The 22,106-nt window shown below is 39.6% G+C and overlaps 2 protein-coding genes across 4 annotated transcripts; both read left to right on the forward strand.

Annotated features, from left to right (window-relative positions):
- Positions 1-292: 292 nt before the first annotated feature.
- On the forward strand, positions 293-4,577 carry LOC145479395 (HEPACAM family member 2-like). Of its 2 annotated transcripts, XM_081457750.1 has the most exons (3): positions 293-625; positions 2,650-2,780; positions 3,971-4,577. In XM_081457750.1, the coding sequence occupies exons 1-3, from the start codon at positions 604-606 to the stop codon at positions 4,112-4,114; spliced, it is 297 nt and encodes a 98-aa protein (XP_081313876.1). In that variant the 5' UTR covers positions 293-603; the 3' UTR covers positions 4,115-4,577. The 2 variants fall into 2 exon arrangements, with proteins under 2 accessions (XP_081313876.1, XP_081313875.1); XM_081457749.1 differs by lacking the exon at positions 3,971-4,577 and having other exon boundaries at positions 2,650-3,321.
- Positions 4,578-6,822: 2,245 nt separating this feature from the next.
- On the forward strand, positions 6,823-20,730 carry LOC145479394 (uncharacterized). Of its 2 annotated transcripts, none has more exons than XM_081457748.1 (2): positions 6,823-8,195; positions 16,560-20,730. In XM_081457748.1, the coding sequence occupies exon 2, from the start codon at positions 16,562-16,564 to the stop codon at positions 19,118-19,120; it is 2,559 nt and encodes an 852-aa protein (XP_081313874.1). In that variant the 5' UTR covers positions 6,823-8,195; positions 16,560-16,561; the 3' UTR covers positions 19,121-20,730. The 2 variants fall into 2 exon arrangements, with proteins under 2 accessions (XP_081313874.1, XP_081313873.1); XM_081457747.1 differs by lacking the exon at positions 6,823-8,195 and adding an exon at positions 13,298-14,222.
- The last annotated feature ends 1,376 nt before the right edge of the window (positions 20,731-22,106 follow it).

The raw sequence follows: 22,106 nt of genomic DNA on the forward strand, positions 1-22,106 counted from the left end.
CGCGAAGATGCCTCCCACAATAATCCTCTCGGGATATCATTCAGTCAAGAAAGCCTCAGGGCTTATTTTCGGATTTTGTGGTAGCTGGTAACAATTTTCAAATTGTTTTGATAAAGTATTTCGAATTCTTGATGACGTTATTGGCACTGTGCACATTTTAAAACTTATGTAGTTTGCAGTTCAATGATTCAAGGCCAGCAAAACTAAGCCATTGCCGGACTATTTCCTTCTTTATGTTTTACCCAGTACATCGATTAGATTTTTGCCGGAATTTCTTTGATATCCGGTTTTTGTCAACAAGAGGAGACAGAAGAATCGAAGGACGAGCTAAAAATTGCCCGTTGCCTCTTCTTTTCAGAAAAGGCACGACACATGAGTTGGAAGTTTGTTGATATGCTGCTTTCCTTAATAATTTTCTGCCAATAAACAACCCGCTAAAATACCAAATGCACATGCTACATACCAGCAGCTTTGTATTCTCCTAGGGCATGTTGGGTTTTCGGAGAGCCAAGCGTGACAGAGTCAGGTGGTGCGAGCGGCGGTTGCATCTTGACAGAGCAGTAAAGTAGGACTGTAAGACTTTATATAAGAGCAAAGCTTAAGATGCCCTCCATACTGAGCGAAGGTAAGTTGCGGGATAACATTACCTACCCTGTACACGTACCCAAAGGCACTTGTATCAGCAAATATTAGAATACAGTATTTCAATATCACGTTCGTGATGACACTACCGTAGAAGTAGCTCATTCGAACTCAAGGCTGTTATTAACGAACCACTAATAGTTTAGTGAAGTGAGGAAATAACACGCATTTTGATATTGTTTTGAAGAAGCTTCATTTCAATGATGTTCGGCTCAAGATTCGACTGTGGTCATTTTTTGATTCAGTAGTTTGCTTTATGATCGAAATACACCCTATCGATCTTTATTCGACTCAGGAATACTCATTACAATGCCAGCTGTCTTTCCACATCTGTTACTTTAAAAACATCAAACTCTGAATTAAGTTCTTTTGTCGTAACTTTATTGAAGATTTTCAAAAGGTCTTAGAAGCCATGTGTGTATAAATGACGCCGATCGATCGCACCCGCCAATTAACACTACTTTACCTGTAATGTCATCAAACACACCTGTTGATGACGAGAAAAACCACATCATTTAACAGTTGTCTTTTAACAAACAAATTGATTTTAATTTGATGTCGTTCAAGTAATAGTTTACTGCAGTGCGTCTGTTGTATTTTGTTAAAAAAAAAATTCAAAGATTCTCGTATTTAAATCAAAAATAATCTTAAATATCATTTTGGTGTGTCTGACTGAACGTTCCGACACTGATTGACCAGAAAGTCGTCCGTTTTCCTAAGTGCCACCACGTGTCTCGCTTCTTTGAGCCCAGACTAAAAAAACAGAATTTTACCGTCAGAACTGCCGTTTGGAAAGACATATATATTGTACTAAGACCGATAGTAAAATGCCAATTAAATATGACTGTCGATGGCCCGACTTGTATTAATTAAACCAGTTCTAAACGCCAGTCCGTGTTCATGACATGGATTGCACGAGGACTTGTTTGAGCAATTCAATAGACCACATGCATGAATGTTAACGTGACTTAAATGTTACCAGCAAACTGAGCAAACAGGATTATATGCAGAGGAACGCCAGCATTGCCTGGAGCGCTGCAAAATAACCTGCATGGCTCTATTGTTGCATGCAGAATTAAAGTCATTTTCTGCTGTCTGTAGGAGACTCCATCGACACCAACGTGTATGTTAATAGCGGAACTACCAGAGGCTTTTCTCTCGAGTAACACCCAGTTCTCTTGCTTAATCTCTCAATCACGGTTATTTCTGAAACTGTTTGGGTTCATCTTACGTGTTCCTGGCATGGACCTATCTGGAAGTAAATGTCAAGGCTAAGTTTGTCATGGTTTGTGTTAGGAATCGAACTGGCTGTCCTCAAAATTTGTTTCTTTCAGTCCGTTGGCACGTTTGGATTTTATTGTAACAGTTGTTTTGTCCTGATTTGTTTGGACCATCTGGTTCGCAAGCTTTAGAAACTGAAATATGTCTGCAAAGCAGTAAATGCTTAACAGTAGTTGAAGTGTAGCATAAAGGAACCAGCTGTCGAGAGTCCCAAAAAAGCGTTGCTGAACTGCAGGAGATCGTCCTCTTCTTGAAAGTCCTGGGTACCTCTTCACCGACAGTTTGTATTCTCTTTCAACTGTATGTCGCCATAATTATTTATTCAGACCAGTAGAAAAGGAATTATTTACGGATTAGCGACTAAATACACACATCAAGAGTCCATTAACTGAGTTGACCGTTCTTTTTTCCAAGCACGAGTGGGGTGTCTAACTTTTCTGCAGAAATTAAGGGATATTACGTAATTAGCCTTTACACGAGGTAGCTTATTTGACTGCACTAATGCTAAACCCTCTGTAGGTAAGCATTGATTTCTTAGGAATCTCTTAAACATGAAGATCTTCAAGATCATACCTGTTTTTTTTCTCACTTCGGCAATATCATTGTATAATTCTTGCTAATGCAACGTTTTATTTACCCCAACAGCGAAGATTGATTTTTTGGTTTATTTTACTCCAAACAAACTTGAATTAGTTTCCATCTTTTTCAACCCGTATATTCCCTTAGTTCCTGTCATAGAAAAACACCCTGAGTCATGCACAGTTCAATTAGGAAGAGATTGCAAGCTTTTCTGTCACGTCATTGGCAAGAATCTTAAGTATCGCTGGTACAGAAGATCCAGATGCTTAGAGGGAGAGGTGAGTCCCAGACTGGTTCCCTTCAAACGTAGTGTTATAATTTGTAGTAACTATCCTAACAACGCGGGAGGCGCGGTGGCCTTATGGTTAGTGCGCTCGTCTCTGGATCGAGCGGTCTGGGTTCAAGCCCAAGGCTGGGGTCACTGTGTTGTGTTCTTGGACAGGACACTTAACTCGCACAGTGCCTCTCTCAACCCAGGTGTATAAATGGGTACCGGCGAATTTAATAATGGGGTAATCCTGCGATGGACTAGCATCCCATCCAGAGGTGAATAGAAATACTCCTAGTGGCTTCACGCTACAGGAACCGGGTTAAGCTCTGGCCTGATGGGCCACTTGGCTGGTATGTAGACTTTACCTTTTACCTTACCATCCCAACAATGTAGTGACGAAACTAGTCACTTCTATCGCATAAACCTAATCGCAGTTTTGCTTCTGACGTGTTTGCGCACACAAGTGTTTTACGATCGTTTTTACTTGTCTGCGGTAATGTACGTATTTGATAACGCACAACCTTTAACTTTTGAAGCGTTTTCCCCAATCGTCCACACAACAAGTCTAAAACGATAAAACCCTTCAATCAATCTTTATTTTTGTTCCTCAATTTACAATTTCACAGTTAGATTGGCCCGCGGATGGCTAACGCTAGTCTAGGCGGGCCAGTCTATCAAGATCTAATTACAAACATTTCTATTAATAAATGGATTACAATAGAAAATTAGGAAAGAGTAAATAACATAGAAAGGTGGAAAAAGAATAAAAAATCTGTTATTTTTATTTTAAAAACGATTTCATTGTCTCTCATTGCACTTCTTTTCATATGAAAAGGGAACCTTTTTCATAATTCTTTTTGAAGTGAGTTACAAAGTATCTGATTCGAGCGTTTGTTTTAACGTTGACAAGAGGCAAACACGAATTACAAAGGATTCGTTTTCAAACGAAGAAGCTTTTACTGAATTACTGTCGAAAGGCACCTGGGAAGTTCAGATTCGAGTTGGGCTAGGCCGCGGTATATTGTTGGCATCTGAGTACCATTAGAAACAGGAAATAGTTACAGCAAGCCGGCGGACTTCACTCTTCATCACAATTTAACAATGTTAATAAACTTCTGCCTTGTTGTAACTTACGGTAAGGCTCAGAATTGGCCTTGGCAACTTAACTGACAGTTTTCTGTATTCTTTTGCTACCAGACCTCATCAGTACTCCATATAAGGAAGGCCGCCATGACTGACGCCGGGCAGTATTCTTGCATTATTTCAAATGACAAGGAATCTGTGATCACGTGGGCAACAGTGGACGTCATATCAGTAATCTCTTCTCCTAAAGTCAGATAGCAGAACTGAAGCAAAGATTTTTATCTTCAATCATTTAATAAAGAAACTTGATGACTAAGAACACGCTTTTCAGAACTGAAGAGATACTTAGCAAAGTCTATTGTTTAAGCTTGTGTTTGGTGATTGAAACACTGCATTTCCTAATACAATTTTGCACATGGTGGAGTTTATAAAGGAAGACCTAGGTTAGCTGATCAATTCTGTACACGGAAATCTAAGAATTCTCGATGATCAATCGTCCAAGGAGCCGTGCTGCTTGTAATATTTGCACGACTACCGTAAAAGCTCTGTCGCCCTCTCCACCGCTTGACCGTTTCTTGCTGACTTATGATTTGAAATAAGTCATCCTTTTTTCCTACGTTAGGCTTGCAACCCAAAAGAGAGACAGAGAAAAAAAACACAAATAAGCAAACAAACAAAAAAAGAAGTCTTCTCCTAGAATTATATATCCACTGCCACGATTGTTTCTAGGATTCTATCACTAATTTTAACGATAATTTTATGGGCCAAACCCCAACCAAATTGTATATATTTTATGTTTTGCTGAAAGCCTTAAAAGGCTGAATAAAATTGTAACAAGTGTAATGTTGGGCAGTCGTAACAGTCCAGTTGAAATGAAAGCAAAGACTATCAGGTTTGCATTATAAACTTTGTATAACTGTATTTGAAAACATATTGCAACAAAGCAGAATCAACTATCAACTCATAGAAATCGAGAGTGAATAACTTAATTGCTGTAGACGAAGTAGTGCCAAGAGAAGATTAAGGTGAGACTTACCTAAGGAACTATTGGCTGAAAGTTGCCTCTTGGAAATTTGATGTTCTTAAAACAAATATTTGCCCGAGAAACGAAGCTTGGAGAACAAATATGCTAGTTTTACTGGAGAACATCAAATTTCCAAGGGGCAACTATCAGACCCATAGTTCCGAGACATAAACATTCTATTGTCTTTATTCTTCACCACTAAATTTTCTTTCGCGTGCCAGTTCAAAAATCATATTGAATTATTTTCAACTCTTTTAGATGAAAGGCGTGAAAGAAGATATAAAATAGCCAGTCTTATTACAACAACTTGCGTCTTTCAATTTTTTTTTTTATGAGCCCGCTGTTTTACAGAGACACTTTCAGGGACGAGTGCTATTCATCCGGGTATTTTCTTCGGACGGGCACTATGGGTAGATAGTGTCTCTCCACAGATGAACGCTAACGCTTCACGTGATCAATTTAAACCAATAAAAATTGGAGAAAATTTTGTGATGAACTATAATTTTGTGGTGAACTATAATAGCTGATTGTGTACGGTAGCTCAGCCAATCAGAATGCAGCATTTGAGTTAGTATCATACTAGTAGAATCTAAGTAAAACTCGATAGAACCACGGAAGCCCAAGCAGTTTAAAGCCCTGGCCAAACGATCGCAACATTTCAACGCATCATATCGCAGCATTGTTGGGCGTAACATGTCGCGCGCATTTGGCCACCCTGTTGCGACGTGTTGCGAAATGTTGCGTGTTGTTAGCTCAAGTTTGAAGCCCCGGCCAAACGATCGCAACATATCAACACAACCTATCGCAGCATTGTTGGCCCAGCATTTGCAAGCTCCGGCCAAACGATCGCAACATTTCAGCACAACATATCGCAACATTGTTGGGCTCAACATGTTGCGCGCGTTTGACCACTCTGTTGCGACGTGGTGCGACATGTTGGGTATTGAAACTCGAGCTAGTGCGCAAGCCCGGGTGCAACATTGTTGCACGAACGTGGCCAAACGACTACAACATCATGCAACATCCAAAAATGTTGCATGAAAGATTTGACCAGTTTCAAATTCAAAGCCCCTGCCAAACGATCGCAACATTTCAACGCAACATATCGCAACATTTTTGGGGGCAACATTTTGCGCGCGTTTGGCCAACCTGTTGTGACGTGTTGTGACATGTTGGGTGTTGTTGGCTCAAATTTAAAAATGATCAAATTTTTCACGCAACATTTGTGGATGCTACATGAAGCTGTGGTCGCTTGGCTAGGTTCGTGCAACAATGTTGCGCCAGGACATGCGCAGTAGTTCGATTTTCGACTCCCAACATGTCGCCACACCTCGCAACAAGATGGCCAAACGCGCGCAATGGACACCAGAAATGTGCATCACAAAAGAAACAAAATGACACCTGTTGTCATGTTGCCAGGGCAACAACTTTGTCACTGGTCCCGTCTTAGTTAAAACTGAAATTCCCAGTTTTTGTCTTAAACAAGGATCATCTACTCCCAGCAATCTAATGAGGAGAGTTTACCTGATATGGGAACCATGTGTGTTCCGAGTAGGATCCTCTGTCTTACTTTAAAGGGTTGCAAATGGGGATGTTTGGTTTTTGACAGAAAGAATCTGGAGCCAAGAGAGTTGCCATGGCAACGGCACTCCGGGGTCATTTGATTTCTTTTGTGATGTAAATTACTGGTGCCAATTTTTACGAACACTGCTCCAATATTTCTAGAGATATTCTTTGGTCAATATTTTACCGTGTTAGCTGCACAACTAATGATTTTTGATTGATTTTGAAGTGATGACGTCATCACTTTCCTAATTTGCGTAATACAGAACGTCAATATCTCTAAAACGAAGACAGATATTTCAAAAACAAAAAAGCTATTCTTCTGTATTTTGAAAAGCCTTCCAAATAGGCAGCAATTATTTTTCAGTTCATAGGCACTTTAATATAGTTGAGAGATGTGTTCTATTTCTTAAATATTATATTTGTCCTTTATTTTATTGAACAATTTCGAGCGAAAGTCTCATATTTATTAGTTATTAAGCATCAATTCAGTTAAGTATGCCCCATGCAAACTATGACATTTCAAAAGTATTATAACCCATAACAATGACTAACTGAAAGTACAATAAATTTTGACAACAATACAAAGAGACTTACCGCTTGGATCCGAGTTAGTTAATAGTATTTAAATGAGTTCAAAAAAAGAGTGTCTTCTTTCTTACTTAAAGTGGTTTTCACTTGAGTGCAGAAACTAATTCGCATTTTCTTTGGCTTAAAAGCTCGCTCCACTCTATAAGCCAATTACGCCTCTAATCAATCGTGATTCGCTCGCGCTCGTTGTCCCGCGCTTGGCGTCAGCTACGTGCATGTACTTACCTTAAGTTTTGATTGATTTACTGGGTTGTCTGTGTCCTTGGTGATTGGCAGACTTGTGTGTGACAGTGAGTGCTGCTTCAACCGGGCCACTTGACTTCATAGACTTGCTAAACAAGACTTTCCTAGATCACCGTTTTTTTTTCAGGCGAGTTGATCCTTCGCCCGAAAGCAGCGTGACAAAGTCGAGAATCAGTCGTGTGTTTATATGTCTTTTTCCTCGGTGCCGGGTGCTTGCCAAACTTGAAAAATTGACAGCTAGTCAGAATACCATTTTTTCCTTGAACAAGAGAACACAATTGCAACGTCATCACATCTGTTAAACGAAGGGAAATGAACCGACAAACAGAATATCTGAAATAAGTATTTTTTCTGAACTTCACTGCACTTTAAGTCAAGGGGGTTTGACCTGAGCTACCGGGATATCTATAATCAGCACATATGTCAGTCCACTATTAAAACTCGAGCAAAACAAGTCGAAATGACCAGTCAATCAAACGCTCATTTGACAAAAGTCAGTTTGGGGATAAATTTCATTTTGGGTCAAGGGACATCATAATCGCGTGAGCAGATGGTTGGGATGCCAGATTCATTCGCGGAAAGTCAATTTGTCCCGGCGGCGATAATTGAGTATATTTTCATCCATATAAGAGGGCACCAAATTTCCTACTTTCCGGATCACTTGCTTGGCCATTAAAATCTCCATTATCTGAATGTCATAAGTGAGACTGGTTTATACCAGATCTGTTAGCCAATGGGAACTGCAGTTTACTGTCGAGCTTTTGAAAACGCCACTTATCAAGCGTGTCGCTTTCGACGGTGTTTGTTTAAAGTTCTTAAAAGGCCAAAAATGGAAATTTCTCAGTCAATTTGCTGTTCTTACAGACCGGATTTGTCTGCTTCAAGCGGAATACTTAGAAAAGGACTAGATAACTAAAGGTAGGTGTAACATTAGGTGTCTTGGGAATCAGATGCTGAGGTGAAACAAAAGAACCGTCAGTTCAGTCATGCCTGGCCCGGCCAATTTTATTGTGTACAAGTGGAACACATCTAAGAGAAAAAGAAAAGCACCTTTACCGTTAAAGAGTTTGACACTGTTTTTCAGTGAGGAGTTTTCACCGGAAAGGGAAAAATCATGTGAATTTTGTGGGCACTCTTTTTTTAGAACATGTCTTTCTTCAACGTAAATTCTACTGCGTGGGCTTTTGAAAGAATAGCACACCGGGCTTTCGCTTGCAACTTTTGCAAGGGTATTGTTTTTGTTATTTGCCTCTGTCTTTTTTTACTTTCCTCTCCCAAAAGATTTCCTGAATCTAGCCAATGTTTTCTTGATTCGTTTGATGACTGAAAATTCGACGCCATACACGATGTGCCTGAACTATCTTCGGTAAAAGGAAAGATATAAATATATTTGATAGCAGGACGTTTAACTTCTGTAAATAGCAGGAAAAAAAATAGATCTTTCTTTTTTATCGCCTGTTAGTTCTTTCCCGTTGGTTAAATGCTTTGGCAAGCTCAAAAGATAAAAAAAGCCTTTTATTGCTTCCTCTCATTACTAAAAGTTTTCTACAACACTTACGACTCGTAGCAATTTATGCAAAAAATAGAGCCAGGTTTACAAGTAGCATAACCCGCCTTCGTTTTGACAGCTGTCAAGAAAGAATTCTGTCTATCATAACACCATTATATCTTACGCTTGTGGACCAGTATAAATGCGATGCTTTCCCTGAAAGGAAAAGAGAAGAGAAAAGATAGTTTTGGCTAATAAAGAAATATCCCAGAGGAAGCTGCTAGCCCCCCAACGGAGGTTTTGACAAAATGAATGTTGAAAAAACATCTGGCTGGTATTCAAAAGCCGAGTGTACTTGTTTTAGATGAAAATACCCCGTTTATTAGCTTTTACTCCATGAATATTTCATTTCATGCACCAAACGATCTTTTCGCGAGATCAGTATATCGTTCGCACTTATAATTAGCACCATGCCAGAAAGCTGTTATTCCAAGCTTTAAAAGCCCTTCGAACCGGCGCTGAAAATATATCACCGCGGGCTAACGGACGATTGCTAACGAAGCTTAAGTCGTAAGGTTTTCGACTGAATGACTGCCATCTTGAATGAGCTTGGAAAAACTTGGTAAGCTCTATGTTTAATATCGTAAACTAAATATGAATCTATATTGATTTTATCTCCTGTTGCTTCTATTGGTTTAAAACGTCCAATACAAGAGTTGAGATCAAATATTCAACTGTCAAAATATAAATATAACTTACCCGAGTTTATATTACCCCGTATTTCACAGTTCCCTAAGTGTGATCTCGGTGTCAAACGGATGTTGTATTTTCTATGAATTTAAGAATCGATCTTTCGACGGAGCCATGTATCTTCTTTTTAATTTCCAGAGAGTTTGTTAAAGGAGTCAGTGATGTTTATCTTACAGACCCACCAATGAACTTAGTTGTCTTGATAAGCAGATGAAGCGAACAAGTTGATCAAACAAGCCATTATTTGCGCGAAACGTGAACAAAATGGAATAAATTTTCAATTTCGCGGATATTTTACGTAAACATTCGCCATTACTAATGTTTGCGAAATCGAACTGGTTCTAATGAGCAAAGTCATAAATTCATAATCGAACTCGGGATGCTTTGAAGTTCGCATTGCTATTGAAAACTCTGTAAAAATTTAAATCAAAATTAGATTTCGCTTTAGTCTAGCTTTATTATCATGCAAAAGAATAACACTTTTTGGCTATTCTGAATAATTTCTTTGCTTCTAAACACCTGCCTTGGTTCTTCATTAGATTTGTTAACATAAAAGTTCTTTATACGCTCTTCATTGTCAATTCGTGCCGAGAAAAAGCCAATCCGAACCGCAGTGCAGGACATGATCCTGTAAATAGCTTTGATGTCTAAATGGGCCCATTTTAATTTCCCTTCAACGAAATGAGAGAACGAGGTCCTAGAAAGGCTCACATTGAAAGGAACAGTTTGATCGTGGGATTCGATCTGTGTCGGTATTACGCAAAGAAAAAATATCTCATGTTTCATGCCAAAACATTTTCATTTCCTTCTGTAGGAGATCGACAACGCAGGATCGGCGAGTATTTTGTTGTTTCCGATTTTCATTTCCGGCTGAAGCTATGAGAGTCATATATTATAGGTAATGAAACTAAACATAAATACAGTTAAGTTATATCTTCACGTGCCAGTCCATAACGAGTTTTCCGGCACAGAGTATGAGATAGTCGTTCAGTGATTGGTTAAAATGTACAATGACAAGAAAATTTGCACTCCAGGGCAAAGCCCAATTAAGCGAACCCTAGGATTTGCGAGAATTTTGATTTCATTTTTATAACTTCTCAGTGAGGTTTTCTGTTTATATTGTTTGACCCTCGGGTTTGAGTTGGAATAATCTCTAACTACACGAAAGAGACCAGAAGATAAGCAGTGAAAAAAGTTTTTGTTCAAGGAAAATTAATACTTCGGTTCACGTTGACTCCTGGGCTAACGTTAACCGGCTCTTGAACAACCCAGCCCAGTAAAGGAGCAAATCAACCTTTGTTCCGGAGTGTTTTTCTTGCGGGCCCGGCAATTCAATTTGTGGGCTTTCCGCTTATCTTCGGGCAGGACATCCTTCATATAAGCACAAACAAATTATCGCTCGAATTTCCTCAACTGATAGATCCAGCACAATACTGTTAAGTAGTCAGTTATTGAACCTTGCCAACCACACCCAACCGGCTTGCTGATTCTGAATGCTCCAATCTCTTCTTTTAAAACTTGGTACGATGAGAATTTGTAACTTTTCTTTCTAACTTTTAGGAAAATTTCCTTATTTACAAAATGAACAACTAAGGTAGAATTAAATTGACATACAACCGTAACTGCAACTAGGTCACTCTCTACCTCGACTTGTTCGCTAGTGTAACAACTAACTTATGATAGGCACAACACTGAACGTAATTGATATGGGACCTTTTTCATCGAAATGCTTGGCTCACCAACCATTTTCCTGTTCTGTTTGCCCTGGGAAATTTAAGAAAGGTGACTGACTTAGATGACAAAACACGAACTTTGTATCTAAATTAGTCGCTGGCTACTATGCACAGAAAACCAGAGTTTTTTGCTTTGTTTGCTTTGGTACTATTAAGTGTGGTAAAGACCAGTTGTTTTTATGCAGCCTCTGTATCACCCGCGGCGAGGAGGAACCGATGTAAAACAAAGCAGTATATCAATTATCTCAGTGATATAAATAACAACGACACCTTTATTAGTCAATACTTTAGACAACGTAGTATCCCCGAATTGTTTTCTTGTCCTGTGAATGGTTCTTTTTCTGTGATAACTTTATTTTTAACTGTAAATAGGTTTATATATTTTTACTACATATTTTCCTCTTATTTATTTATTTATTTATTTATTTCTCGTGGTATATCTGTAAACTATATAGCTAAGCGTTTGTTCCCCGTTAAATAAAATATTGTGTTGTATTCATTTCCCTCCTTCCATCTCACCTTGTTCCATGGGTGTCACGCCGTCTTTAGTTTGATGATTCGCTCGATTTTAAAATGGAAATCAAAACCGGCTGGTGAACATAACGGCAACGGGGTTAATATCCTCCGCTGAAATTTTGATTATTACTTCATTTCTTGCTATTTAATTTTATTTAACGTTTTTCAGATTTACATATTCCTAGGTGCCATCTTTGTCCCACTAAAACTCCACTCTCCTGAGATATATTATTGTTTCTCTTTCAAAACTTATCAATGTTTTCACAATCTACATTTTCAGGTAAAATCGAAATTTCCCATGTTTATGTAGGCGTCTTAAGAGCTCCTTCGCAGCAGTGAATCGTTGTCGAAAAACACCCCCACCCTACTCCTCTGCACGCCGACATTTTCCATATGTTGGTATCATTGCTTTTAGATCGTCTTCAACGTCCATAAAATCAACTGAACACCGAAGACGGACTTGTGGCGCGTTTCATGTTTTCGTGCAGGTTGAAGCTGCCTTGGCTGTCCGCCTGAGTTAAATCCGCGTCAAAGAATAGGCTATTTATAGATCCTTCTGGGATTTCCAACTGTTAGTGATCTATAAATAAGTTGAAAGGATTACCTAGTGAATAAGGCCTTTATTGGGGATTAACTGTTTCCTCCTTCAACTTCACTTGCCTACGCACTATGTTCACGCAAACCAAACGACCATTAACACTAGACAATTCCGTGTTGAGGTATTTTTTGTTTGTTATGCTGCGTGGGTTATCTTATATCAAGAGCTCTGGCAATACCTGTGACCGAAAGGCCAAGATTTTGGTTTTCTCAGTTTCGTTTACAATCGGCCCAAGAATGTATACTGCAGGTACGTAGAGTGTTAAGCGCGTTTATATCTGGCCAAGTGATTCCACATTAGAAACTATAGCAAACAAGGATTATTTCTGAATATTACAAATGACATTTCCATACAAATTAAGACAACCTTAAGAAAAAAGTCGGCCGACGTTTTTCACGCTCACCCGAATGGAATCTGTTTTAATCTCCCCAATATTGTACATCAGAAGCAAATCACCTTGAATAGGTGATATGCTTCTGTGTACATCCAGTACCCCTTTGTGATAAGTTGTCTGTGTTTCGTTTACATTCTTCTAAAAATTAAAGCCCTTCTATGTCCAATTGGCCAGAGCCGTGCTAGCCCCTTTAACTACCTTTAACAGGAGTTTTCTCAGTTTCTCTGGCACTTTTCACAGTAAACGTACTAGAGTATACAAAACATTTATTTACAATCGCTCGTTTCTCTTGATTTGAAATCATATCGATGACAAGCGCGATTGCCGAGTTACATGTATACGGGCGTTTTAAAAATAAGAAACGATAACGCTTCATGTTATGGTTATTATGTTTATTTATGGAGCTAAATTCGCTCCATTCCCATTAATTTCCTTTAATCAAGATTTATACATCAAAATACAAGCTTAGGCAATTTTGACAAGCTTATTTTACTTGCTAAACAACAGCTGCATGTAATTTTTCTTAGATTGTCAATTAAATTTCGAGCTACACTGTTTCGATTGGTGGTTCATGGATTAAAATTTGCTTTGCTCTAAATGCATTAGAATAAAACAAAATGGAAGTGATTATTTTATGACATATAGCATATACATCACTCTGATGACTGAAAAGAAAAAAAAAAATTGATTTGAGGCCATAAGCGAGGAAACTCGACGCCTTGTAATCGAAAAATGTTGCCTTTTCATTTCCTTCATTTACAAGGGAGAAGGTTTGGCGATTTTGTTGATCGAACGGGGAAGTTGAACGGTATTCGGGGTAGAAAACAAAGGCAACATTTTTAAAGCTTCTAATCTGCGGCAACAAAAACTCAATTAGGGAAAAGTTCGTCGCAAATCTCCATTTGCCTCCGATCATTAGTCCATTACCAAGAGCGAGCAAAATTTAAAGCCTGGCCAAGAAAGAAGGTACTTTCACTCAAACAGCACTTATTTAGGGCTGTTTTAACCCGAAAGCATATTTTAATGGAAAAGTCTCTTTACTCGAACAACTATCATCAGTTATTTCCTGTTGAAAGTGGAATAATATTTCGTCTTGCTTTTGGGACATGAGAATATCGGGTCACCCTCATGTTTGAAAGAGTTCGCTGTGGGAACAAGTGGACGACCAACATCTCGCCGTTTACGAACGCGCACTTGAGAAAGAATTCCTGAGGCTTTCATCGCTCTTCATATTGACAAAACATTCAATTACTTTGCGGATTTGTATGACTCGACGGGAAAAGGGAAAACAAAACAGAAAAAAAATATTTTTGAGGGTGTTGCTACAGTCGCCCAATAACACTCCATTCGTATTTTATCCAGCCTGAGGTTTGACTTCAACGGTCTAAAAAAGATTCAGTTTTACCGCCTCAATCCACGAATTGACCACGTTGGGCTCGATCTGTTTCATTGGTATCGCTTCGAGGTAAGTCACGAATCATCGAATCTAATTTTTTTTGGATGTTTCGACTAGACAAAGCGATCGTACAAAGAAACAATATGGAAGTGGTGCAGTAATGCTCGACTGGGGTGGCAATAACATTACATGAAACAGTCGGCGACGTTTTCTTTTGGCTAACTGCATTAGATCAATTTATTTTTATAATTTTCTAAACCCTTTGTTTACTTTAGCCTCCACCTAGTTTACTGCGCAAAATATTTTAGTTTTGCGGAGTTTTCTTGGGCAACACGCAATGTTTAAGTCAAAACCTTTGCCCAGGACTCATTAAAACGTAAAAAGGTGAGCACGATGCCCTTGAAAATAAGTTATCAATTCCGGGTTGGGTATTTACCGAGTATAAATAATAATATCGACTAATTTCTTGAGGGAACATCGAACCACAATGCATTAATTAATGTAATTTCAGTCTTTTCGAAACAACTTCTGATGGTTACAACGAAGGCAACCGTTACAAATACTCTGTTATATTCAGCTTTATATTATCAATGAAAGATGATTAAAAGAAAGAGAACTAATGTCGGCGAAAAGTTAAAAAATACAGCGAAGAAAACGGAACGCTCTCTTGAGAGGAAAGCTCCACAGTTTGCATAACGCGTGGGTTTTTGGCGCGAAAACACCTGCTTCGTATTTGCAACAATAATCATGACGGAAAAGAAATAACCTAGCGTGTGCTTGGCTAGTTTCACAAAGAAACAAAACGCAGTTTGACAGAACTCACTGTTCCCTGCTCGAAGCATCACCCGGCGAAAGATACTTACTCATATCGAAAGATTGAAGATGCACAAAGTTGTCCGTCGGCCGAAAAGTATATCGTCAGGAATTGTAGGTTTGTCCTCAGATGTAAAAAATATCAGATTGCACCACCAGCGACGCCTCGCATCATCTAAGCAACTTAAGATCAGTCACAAAATTGAGCCTATTTCGGAAGTTTCTTTGCAAAGTTCGTCAATGTGCGGTATACGAAAACCCTCCTTTACTAACATTTGCTATGTGTGGTTTATCTGCCACATTTACTGATTATTCAAAGTCAAAGATCATATGTAGGTCATTCCTTAAATTGTTTAATATTTATTGGATTGTCCCCCTCCAAGAAAAACATAAAAATACAATAATTTTCTGAACAATAATTAGAAAAGGTAACGCAAAAACTAAGTAAACTGAAATCTCATCATTAAGTAACAGAGTTAATAACAATATCTTTTATATTAGTGGTAATAATAAAATTGTCCTTTATAAAAAGCAAAATATCAGAGAAATGTTCAAATGCGCTTTTCACAAGAACTGTCTAATTTCTCGCACGCTGATTGGCTCATTTTTATCATAAAAAAGAGTACAGACGGATAAAATTTTAATTTATGCAAGCTTTCAAGTTCAATTTTCAGCTGTCAAACTGTCAACTTTTTTACCGATGAGATTTTATGGACTTTTCTAAGTAGCCAATCAAAAAGCGAGAAAAGCTATTGACAAAGTTCGCGTCATTTTGAATAAAATTCACTTATCTTTGTTTACGGTGTCTTTTCCCCTCATTTATTCCCGGCATTTGACCATTTCGGGGTCTTGTTATTGCAAAATTAACAAATTGACGTCAGTTTTTATGCGTCTGTCGTCTTATTGATGATAAATTGCGTCATAACGTTGTCAAAGTGGCTGATGGAATCACGAGCCGCAGGCGAGTGGTTCCGCAGTAAACTCTGACAATGTTATGACGAAATTTATCATCAATAAGAGGACAGACGCGTACAAAACTGACGTCAATTTGTTAAATTTACACGAAAACGTAAGGTTTAATACAAAACAAAATGATAGATCAGGTCAAAACAAAGTTAAACAACAAGAACAACAAGCACTGAAAGTGGACGTGCTAACAATACGTTTGTGAGTTGTTCATTTGTATTTACGATTTTTGCTTCAGATTCATGGCTAAGGTTCTGTACTCGCCATGTTGACGCGTAACATGGACGCAGAATGGTCAAAACCTTGGATACATTTTATTTTGCGAGCGTCTTGATCCAGGAAATGTGCTAAAATGAAACTTTATAACAGTTGAAGCAAGCAAGTAGGGGAATGGGTTAAAAGTTAAAGGATGGAGGAAACGTTATTGACTGAAAACAATATCTGCCCTTCAAGATGATGGCGATCTCAACCTTAAGTTGATTTTCACTTTTTAGTTTGCAGGCAGCGGCAAATAACTATCTAGTCTAAACACAATGTACCTAGATATCTAGTCTAGACGTAACGTGTACATACACCTGTAATCGTAATTATTTTGAATGCAGCTAACTTTAGAAATTTGTTCCACAGCAATGAATAACAAGGGATCGGAGGCTTTGTTCCAGGCCAGCTCGACTTGCAAACTTCGACTAGTGCGCATGCTTGTGGAAGGTGGAACTTCGGTTAATGTTCGTAACGAAGGACTCGAGACGCCCCTAATGCTGTGCTGCCAGGCTAAAACTGACATGAACGACGAGAAAGGCCGTGTCGTTAATTATTTACTCAGTAAACAAGCGAAGGTAAACTTGCAAGATATCTACGGCCGCACGGCTCTTATTTACGCTTGCGTGTCAAATTCTGGCAAGGAAATCGTCAAGGCTTTATTGGACGCGAAGTCCAACCCGTGGATAGAGGATGAAAGCAAAAATACAGTGTTTGATTATGTAATGAACGCAGAGGATTTGGAGACCACAAGACTTCTTATTAACGCCTGTCGTGAAAGCATGCTTGCTGATGCTCGTGATAATAATGAAGTGAAGCAACTGGAAGAATGTCTGGCCAATATCCAGGATATACGAAAATTCTCCTGGCCGCTAACGGGTCCCAGAATCCGGAGGAATCATTCTTACTTATACGCCGCTGAAAAGGAGGATCCATCCATCCCTAGTGCCAATCTCTTGGGAGCAAATTTGAGCAGCGATGGTGAAGCAGCTCAACCCGAGCGCCGAAGGAAAAGATCTGTGTGCCACTTTGATCCCTTAGATATTGAAAAGATATTACACTGCACAGAAGAGGCTGGAACAAACTCTACAAACACAGAGGGAAAGCAAGATGATAAGAGTGAATCAGAGGCGAAAAGAAAAACTTCCGTTCGGTCACTATCAGAGGAAGAGAGGTTTAGCTTTCAGATCTCTGATGCTGAGAATGCGGCACCACGTGACCCGTCTTCTGGGCTCGAGAAGCTTCTTAAGCTACAGGATTCATTTTGTTCCTCCGTCGATTCAAACGAATTTCTGTACTCTAATGATTCGCGCAGGAATTTAGAGGACCCAAATCATAGCTCTTCAGAAAAACAACAAATTAGTGACGAAGCAAACTCAATGCAAGGGAGAAAAAGTGTTGTTAGTTTTAACGCGGTAGAAAAGACAATGGAGATCAAATCTGGTGACTACAACGAATCTCATGATTGCGGGAAGGAAAGGATGGCGGAACATGTTAGTACCTATATACGTCACAAAACACGAGAAGCTGTCAATAATAACGAAGATCAAGACATAGGTGAAGAGGACAGAAATCGAGAACGACTCTTTACGTTTCGAGTTTCCTCTGTAGCAGTGAGCAAAAGCGAAAGCTATACCACAGTTTCGGAAAGTTCAATTCAAAGACATGTGGTTATCAACTCCGCCATAGATAAACAATTTACGGAAGCCACAGAAAACAGGTCCAACCGGATTATATCACCAGTGACTAGTCAACAGTCATCACCCGTTATGAGCCCCTTTGCATCTCCTCAAGTGACTCGCCGTCAAACACATACGTCGAATGCATTGAAACAAAGTCCCCGAGCCTCCCCTGTGCCAACATCTGAGAACAATCGACTAGAGGGGGTGCCCATTGTGCGACGATACACTCTATCGGCGTTGGACATGGGAAAGTTTCAGACTTCAGGTATCAAGACCCTGTTGGTGCCATTGAAGCATTCTACAGCTGCAGAAACTGACGCGCGGAGAGGGTCAGCCGTATCGGAATCTACAAGCAGAGGAGGCACTGGTGGGAACTTTACCCCTCCCGGGCTTAGAAAGAGCAAGAGTGACCTGACAGACCGGACCTCCATGTCACACAGTCTTCAAGGAAAAGACTTCTTAGAGACAGGTCCAAAATTTGGGCAAGGTATACCAGGTCTCCAGCAGTTAAATGATCACAGTAAAGAAAGAAACGATGTCACCGAGTTCCAGTTACCAAGTATATCCTCGACAAAGAAAGGAAGGCGTTCTCCGAATAACTTCACTCAACCAATAACGATTATTAATCCATCTGTGGAAAACAAATCCCTAAATGCAGATCCCAGGATAGAATTATCCTTACCCTGGAGAAATAACGGCGAAAAACCACGCTTCCATCTGGCTAATCAGGATTTTTCTTTAGAGGAGCAAAAACCATCTTCAAGTCCTGGTCGTACTTCGTTACCATCACCACCAAAAGACCTCTCAATCTCCTCTCCAAGCAGCCCCTGCGATGTAATTGCTTTAGCAAAAGTAGCTGACCTCTCCCCGAGGGGTTCGGATAACACATCCGGAGAGGTCCTTCCAGATCTTCTTTTTAACTCCCTTACTACATTACCATACGGCGAAGATAGCGGCCCCAAGCAGGGAGGAAGCTCTGTAGTGACCCCTCAAAATAGTGCCCACCGCAGACTGCGCCCCGGAACTCTGCTACCACCGCTGAATCTTTCTAATAGGCGATCGCCGACGCATGACCTGGAGGATGGGTATTTCTCGGGATCACCTTCGCCAGCGGACGTGGAGAGTCCAAGGAGAAAGTTAAGCAATGAACAACAACGGTATTCATTTAGGCCGATATCTCCTCGTTCCCCCATTCGCTCACCAAAGTCGCTAAACCCACACCCAGGAAAACCGCCTCAATCTCGTTAGTGTAGAGAATTTGTAAAAGCAGACGCAGGGAAGGTTGTTTCTTTCGCCGGATGATTTGGCTATTACACGTCACCGTAAAACAACAAGCGAAGGAATCACAGACCACTGACATAAAATGTTGATCAAATGTATAAAAATGAGTTAAGAAACATTTACGAGCAAAAACGAATTTTCAAAGATATTTAGGCAGTATATTGAAACTGTCAGCAACTTGCCAAATCCCGACGTTACTTGCGGCCTTTTCACATCACATCACTCTACAAATAAAAACTATATGCTAGATGTTGTTTGCATTAAAAATATTAGAGTTAAGTTATATAAGTTATGAGTCAAATTAATGATATATTTAATTTTCAACCTTAATTCCCAGTTAGCACACAGAGCTGTTAACCTTTTTTTCGCTAAACGTTTTCAAATGCGCAACGTAAAATTTCGGTTGAAAGCCCTAGGCTTACAAACCTTCACAAGGGGTTTTGGGTGGGTTTACAAACGGAGAGGTTTATAAACCCCCAGAGGCGAGGGGAAAGGGGTGTAATAAGCGGTATGAAGAAAACCCTCTCAGAATGAACCAATAAAAGTTAACTTGAGACTTACATCCAGCAGTATCTAATTTTGTAGCCCTTAAACGCAAGAAAGGAAATAAATACGCGAAAAACAGAGATCATTGAACCTGTTTGGCGCCTCTTCATAATGGCAATACCGGAGGTACACAAATAATTTTGGCTTCAAAGCTCTTATGTAGGCTACACACGCGGACATTTACATAATCGTGTAAAAGGACATAAACAACAATCCTCCGCCATTGCCAAACACTACAAGAACGTGCACGGGAAGATGCCTTAGGACCTGCTAAAGCGTTTCGAAGTGCTTAAGAAATGCAGAAACAAATTTGACTGTTAAGAGCTTCTGCCTGAGAGACCGGGGCAGACTTGGAAATGAAGGTCGGCCGATTTCGCTTAAAATTGGTACACAAAGTCGTTATGTGGACTTATGTAATATGCCAAAGGTTCAGGGTCAACGACCTTCTTTTAGCCGAGTTCTGGATATCAGCCCCTCAGGGGTCCCCAGAGGCAGATTTTTAGTGTAATTTTGGCCACTTTTCAATCTCTTTTTTAGCAACGTACAATTAATTTCAGACAAAACCAAAACCATAATTGTAATGCCCTATCCTTAGGCTTATATGGGTAAAAACATTAGCTCACGGGAATTTTTCGTTAGCCTGTGGCTGCGATCACAACTTGGTCCTATTTGAGGCATATGGGAAGCAACCGGAAATGGCTTGTTTTTCAGACCGCATATTTTCCATGCCCATGTTTTATATCGTGAAGTCTTAGTATCCCTGCAAAGTGCAGCCCTTAGTTTAGTAATACCAAGAAAAAAATACTAAGGTTGAGGCTTTTTTACTAAGAAAAAACTTACGAGAAGATGACTAACCAGGCCACTTCCGGTTGAAGTTTCAACAAAGCGTGTCTGTAAAAATGAGCCATTTGATTTCGATTAATAACTTTCTTTTCTTCTAATTCGTGAATTAGAGACTCTGATCATGAAGTTAATTTTAACCGAAAAGAGTTACCGTTAATCAGATATTTTCATGTGATTTTTTTCAGGGCCGATCAGATTTTGGTCTGGCAGCGGTTATAAATTATGTGGAGGAAGTCTTGAAAATTACGGATAATGGAGTCGCTGGACTTCTTTTCTGAAGAAAAACAACTTATCAGTCATTCTAAATGCAACCACCACGTCTCTCATGACACTACTTGAAAATCGCTTTGAAATTTCGAATATATTGATAGCTAATTGTAAAATTAAATGCAGTCTCACTATTCCAGTCTATATGCAAGTTGTCTGGATAAATTCACTTACTATGAATGCTTCCCTGGCTACAGATTTAGAGGCATGTCCCTTTCTAATAATCCCTTAAAAGTGAAGCAACATTAAAAACCTTTGCCCCGGCGATAAATTGATCGTGTGTGCGTCGTTACGAGTAATGAAAATTCAGGTTGATTCATACCGTACGTGACGAGTTCATGACACGCCAACTTATCTGAAGTTTGCTGGCTATGATTGTCTTGAAGTTCAGTTTTTTCTCGTCTAGATTTGTCTCCTTGATACTACAGAGAATGATTAAGTATAGAACTTGCATGAGAACCTGAAGAACGAATGGATATGTTACAGAATATTTATTCATACCCAGTCCCCCGGTGCAAATGGCGTAGGTATTATAAATTGAGGAAGTCCAAGATGGTCCGTTTTCCCCGCCAGGTCGCTGAATGTCTGACTAAATTACCAGAAAATTACTCATTGGCACACTTTCCCTTTCTCTATTGGGATTTTCCTTTTGTTGCTTTCTCAGTGCGCACAGATCCAGACTAAGTCGGTGTACTGCATGTATCCAAAGATAGGGCGGGGGACAAGTGGATTTTCCTTCAAAGACTACTGCTTATAGCACCCTAGTTGTAGGATTGCCGGCCCTTACCTCCGATTTCCATAATAAGAAGCGATAATCCCAAGGACGACCAGTATGCTTGGTGTAGGTAGTATGGTAAGTCGTCACAAAGTCCAGTGCGTCATGCCTGCTGGAGCTTAAATTGGTTATTGCTTTTCTTCCCTGGACAGGATGATAATCACCGGCTTTCATTTATACATCTGGGTGGAGAGAGACACTGTGAAAGAAAATTGCCTTTTCCAAGACGACATAACAACGCCCTAGTAACCAGGAGCGCTCGATCCGGAGTCCAGCCCGCTAACATTAGGCCGCTACCGTGCTATGTGCTAGGCAGTTGCCAGTTTTTATAGAATCTAAACGCGTTACTACGTTACATGTTTACTTCACTCAGTCGTAAATTGATAAAATGCAACCGTGAAATGAATATACGGCCAGCACGTGGACATCTTGCCGGCTGGATTGTCTATTTACAAGAAAAGAAACTATCTGCAATAAGTTAATTAAACTTATTAAATCAAGTCAGTCTTTAAGTGAATTTGT

The sequence above is a fragment of the Orbicella franksi genome, chromosome 2, assembly GCF_964199315.1.
Source record: "Orbicella franksi chromosome 2, jaOrbFran1.1, whole genome shotgun sequence".
NCBI classification, from domain to species: domain Eukaryota; kingdom Metazoa; phylum Cnidaria; class Anthozoa; order Scleractinia; family Merulinidae; genus Orbicella; species Orbicella franksi.

What these genes read in the sequence shown, in the direction of transcription:
- LOC145479395 (XM_081457749.1), top strand. Translation starts at nt 604, where the DNA reads ATGCCCTCCATACTGAGCGAAG. An exon ending in GCCCTCCATACTGAGCGAAG is followed by an intron (nt 626 to 2,649) that starts GTAAGTTGCGGG and finishes ATATTCCCTTAG; the next exon opens with TTCCTGTCATAGAAAAACAC.
- LOC145479394 (XM_081457748.1), top strand. Translation starts at nt 16,562, where the DNA reads ATGAATAACAAGGGATCGGAGGCTTTGTTCCAGGCCAGCTCGACTTGC.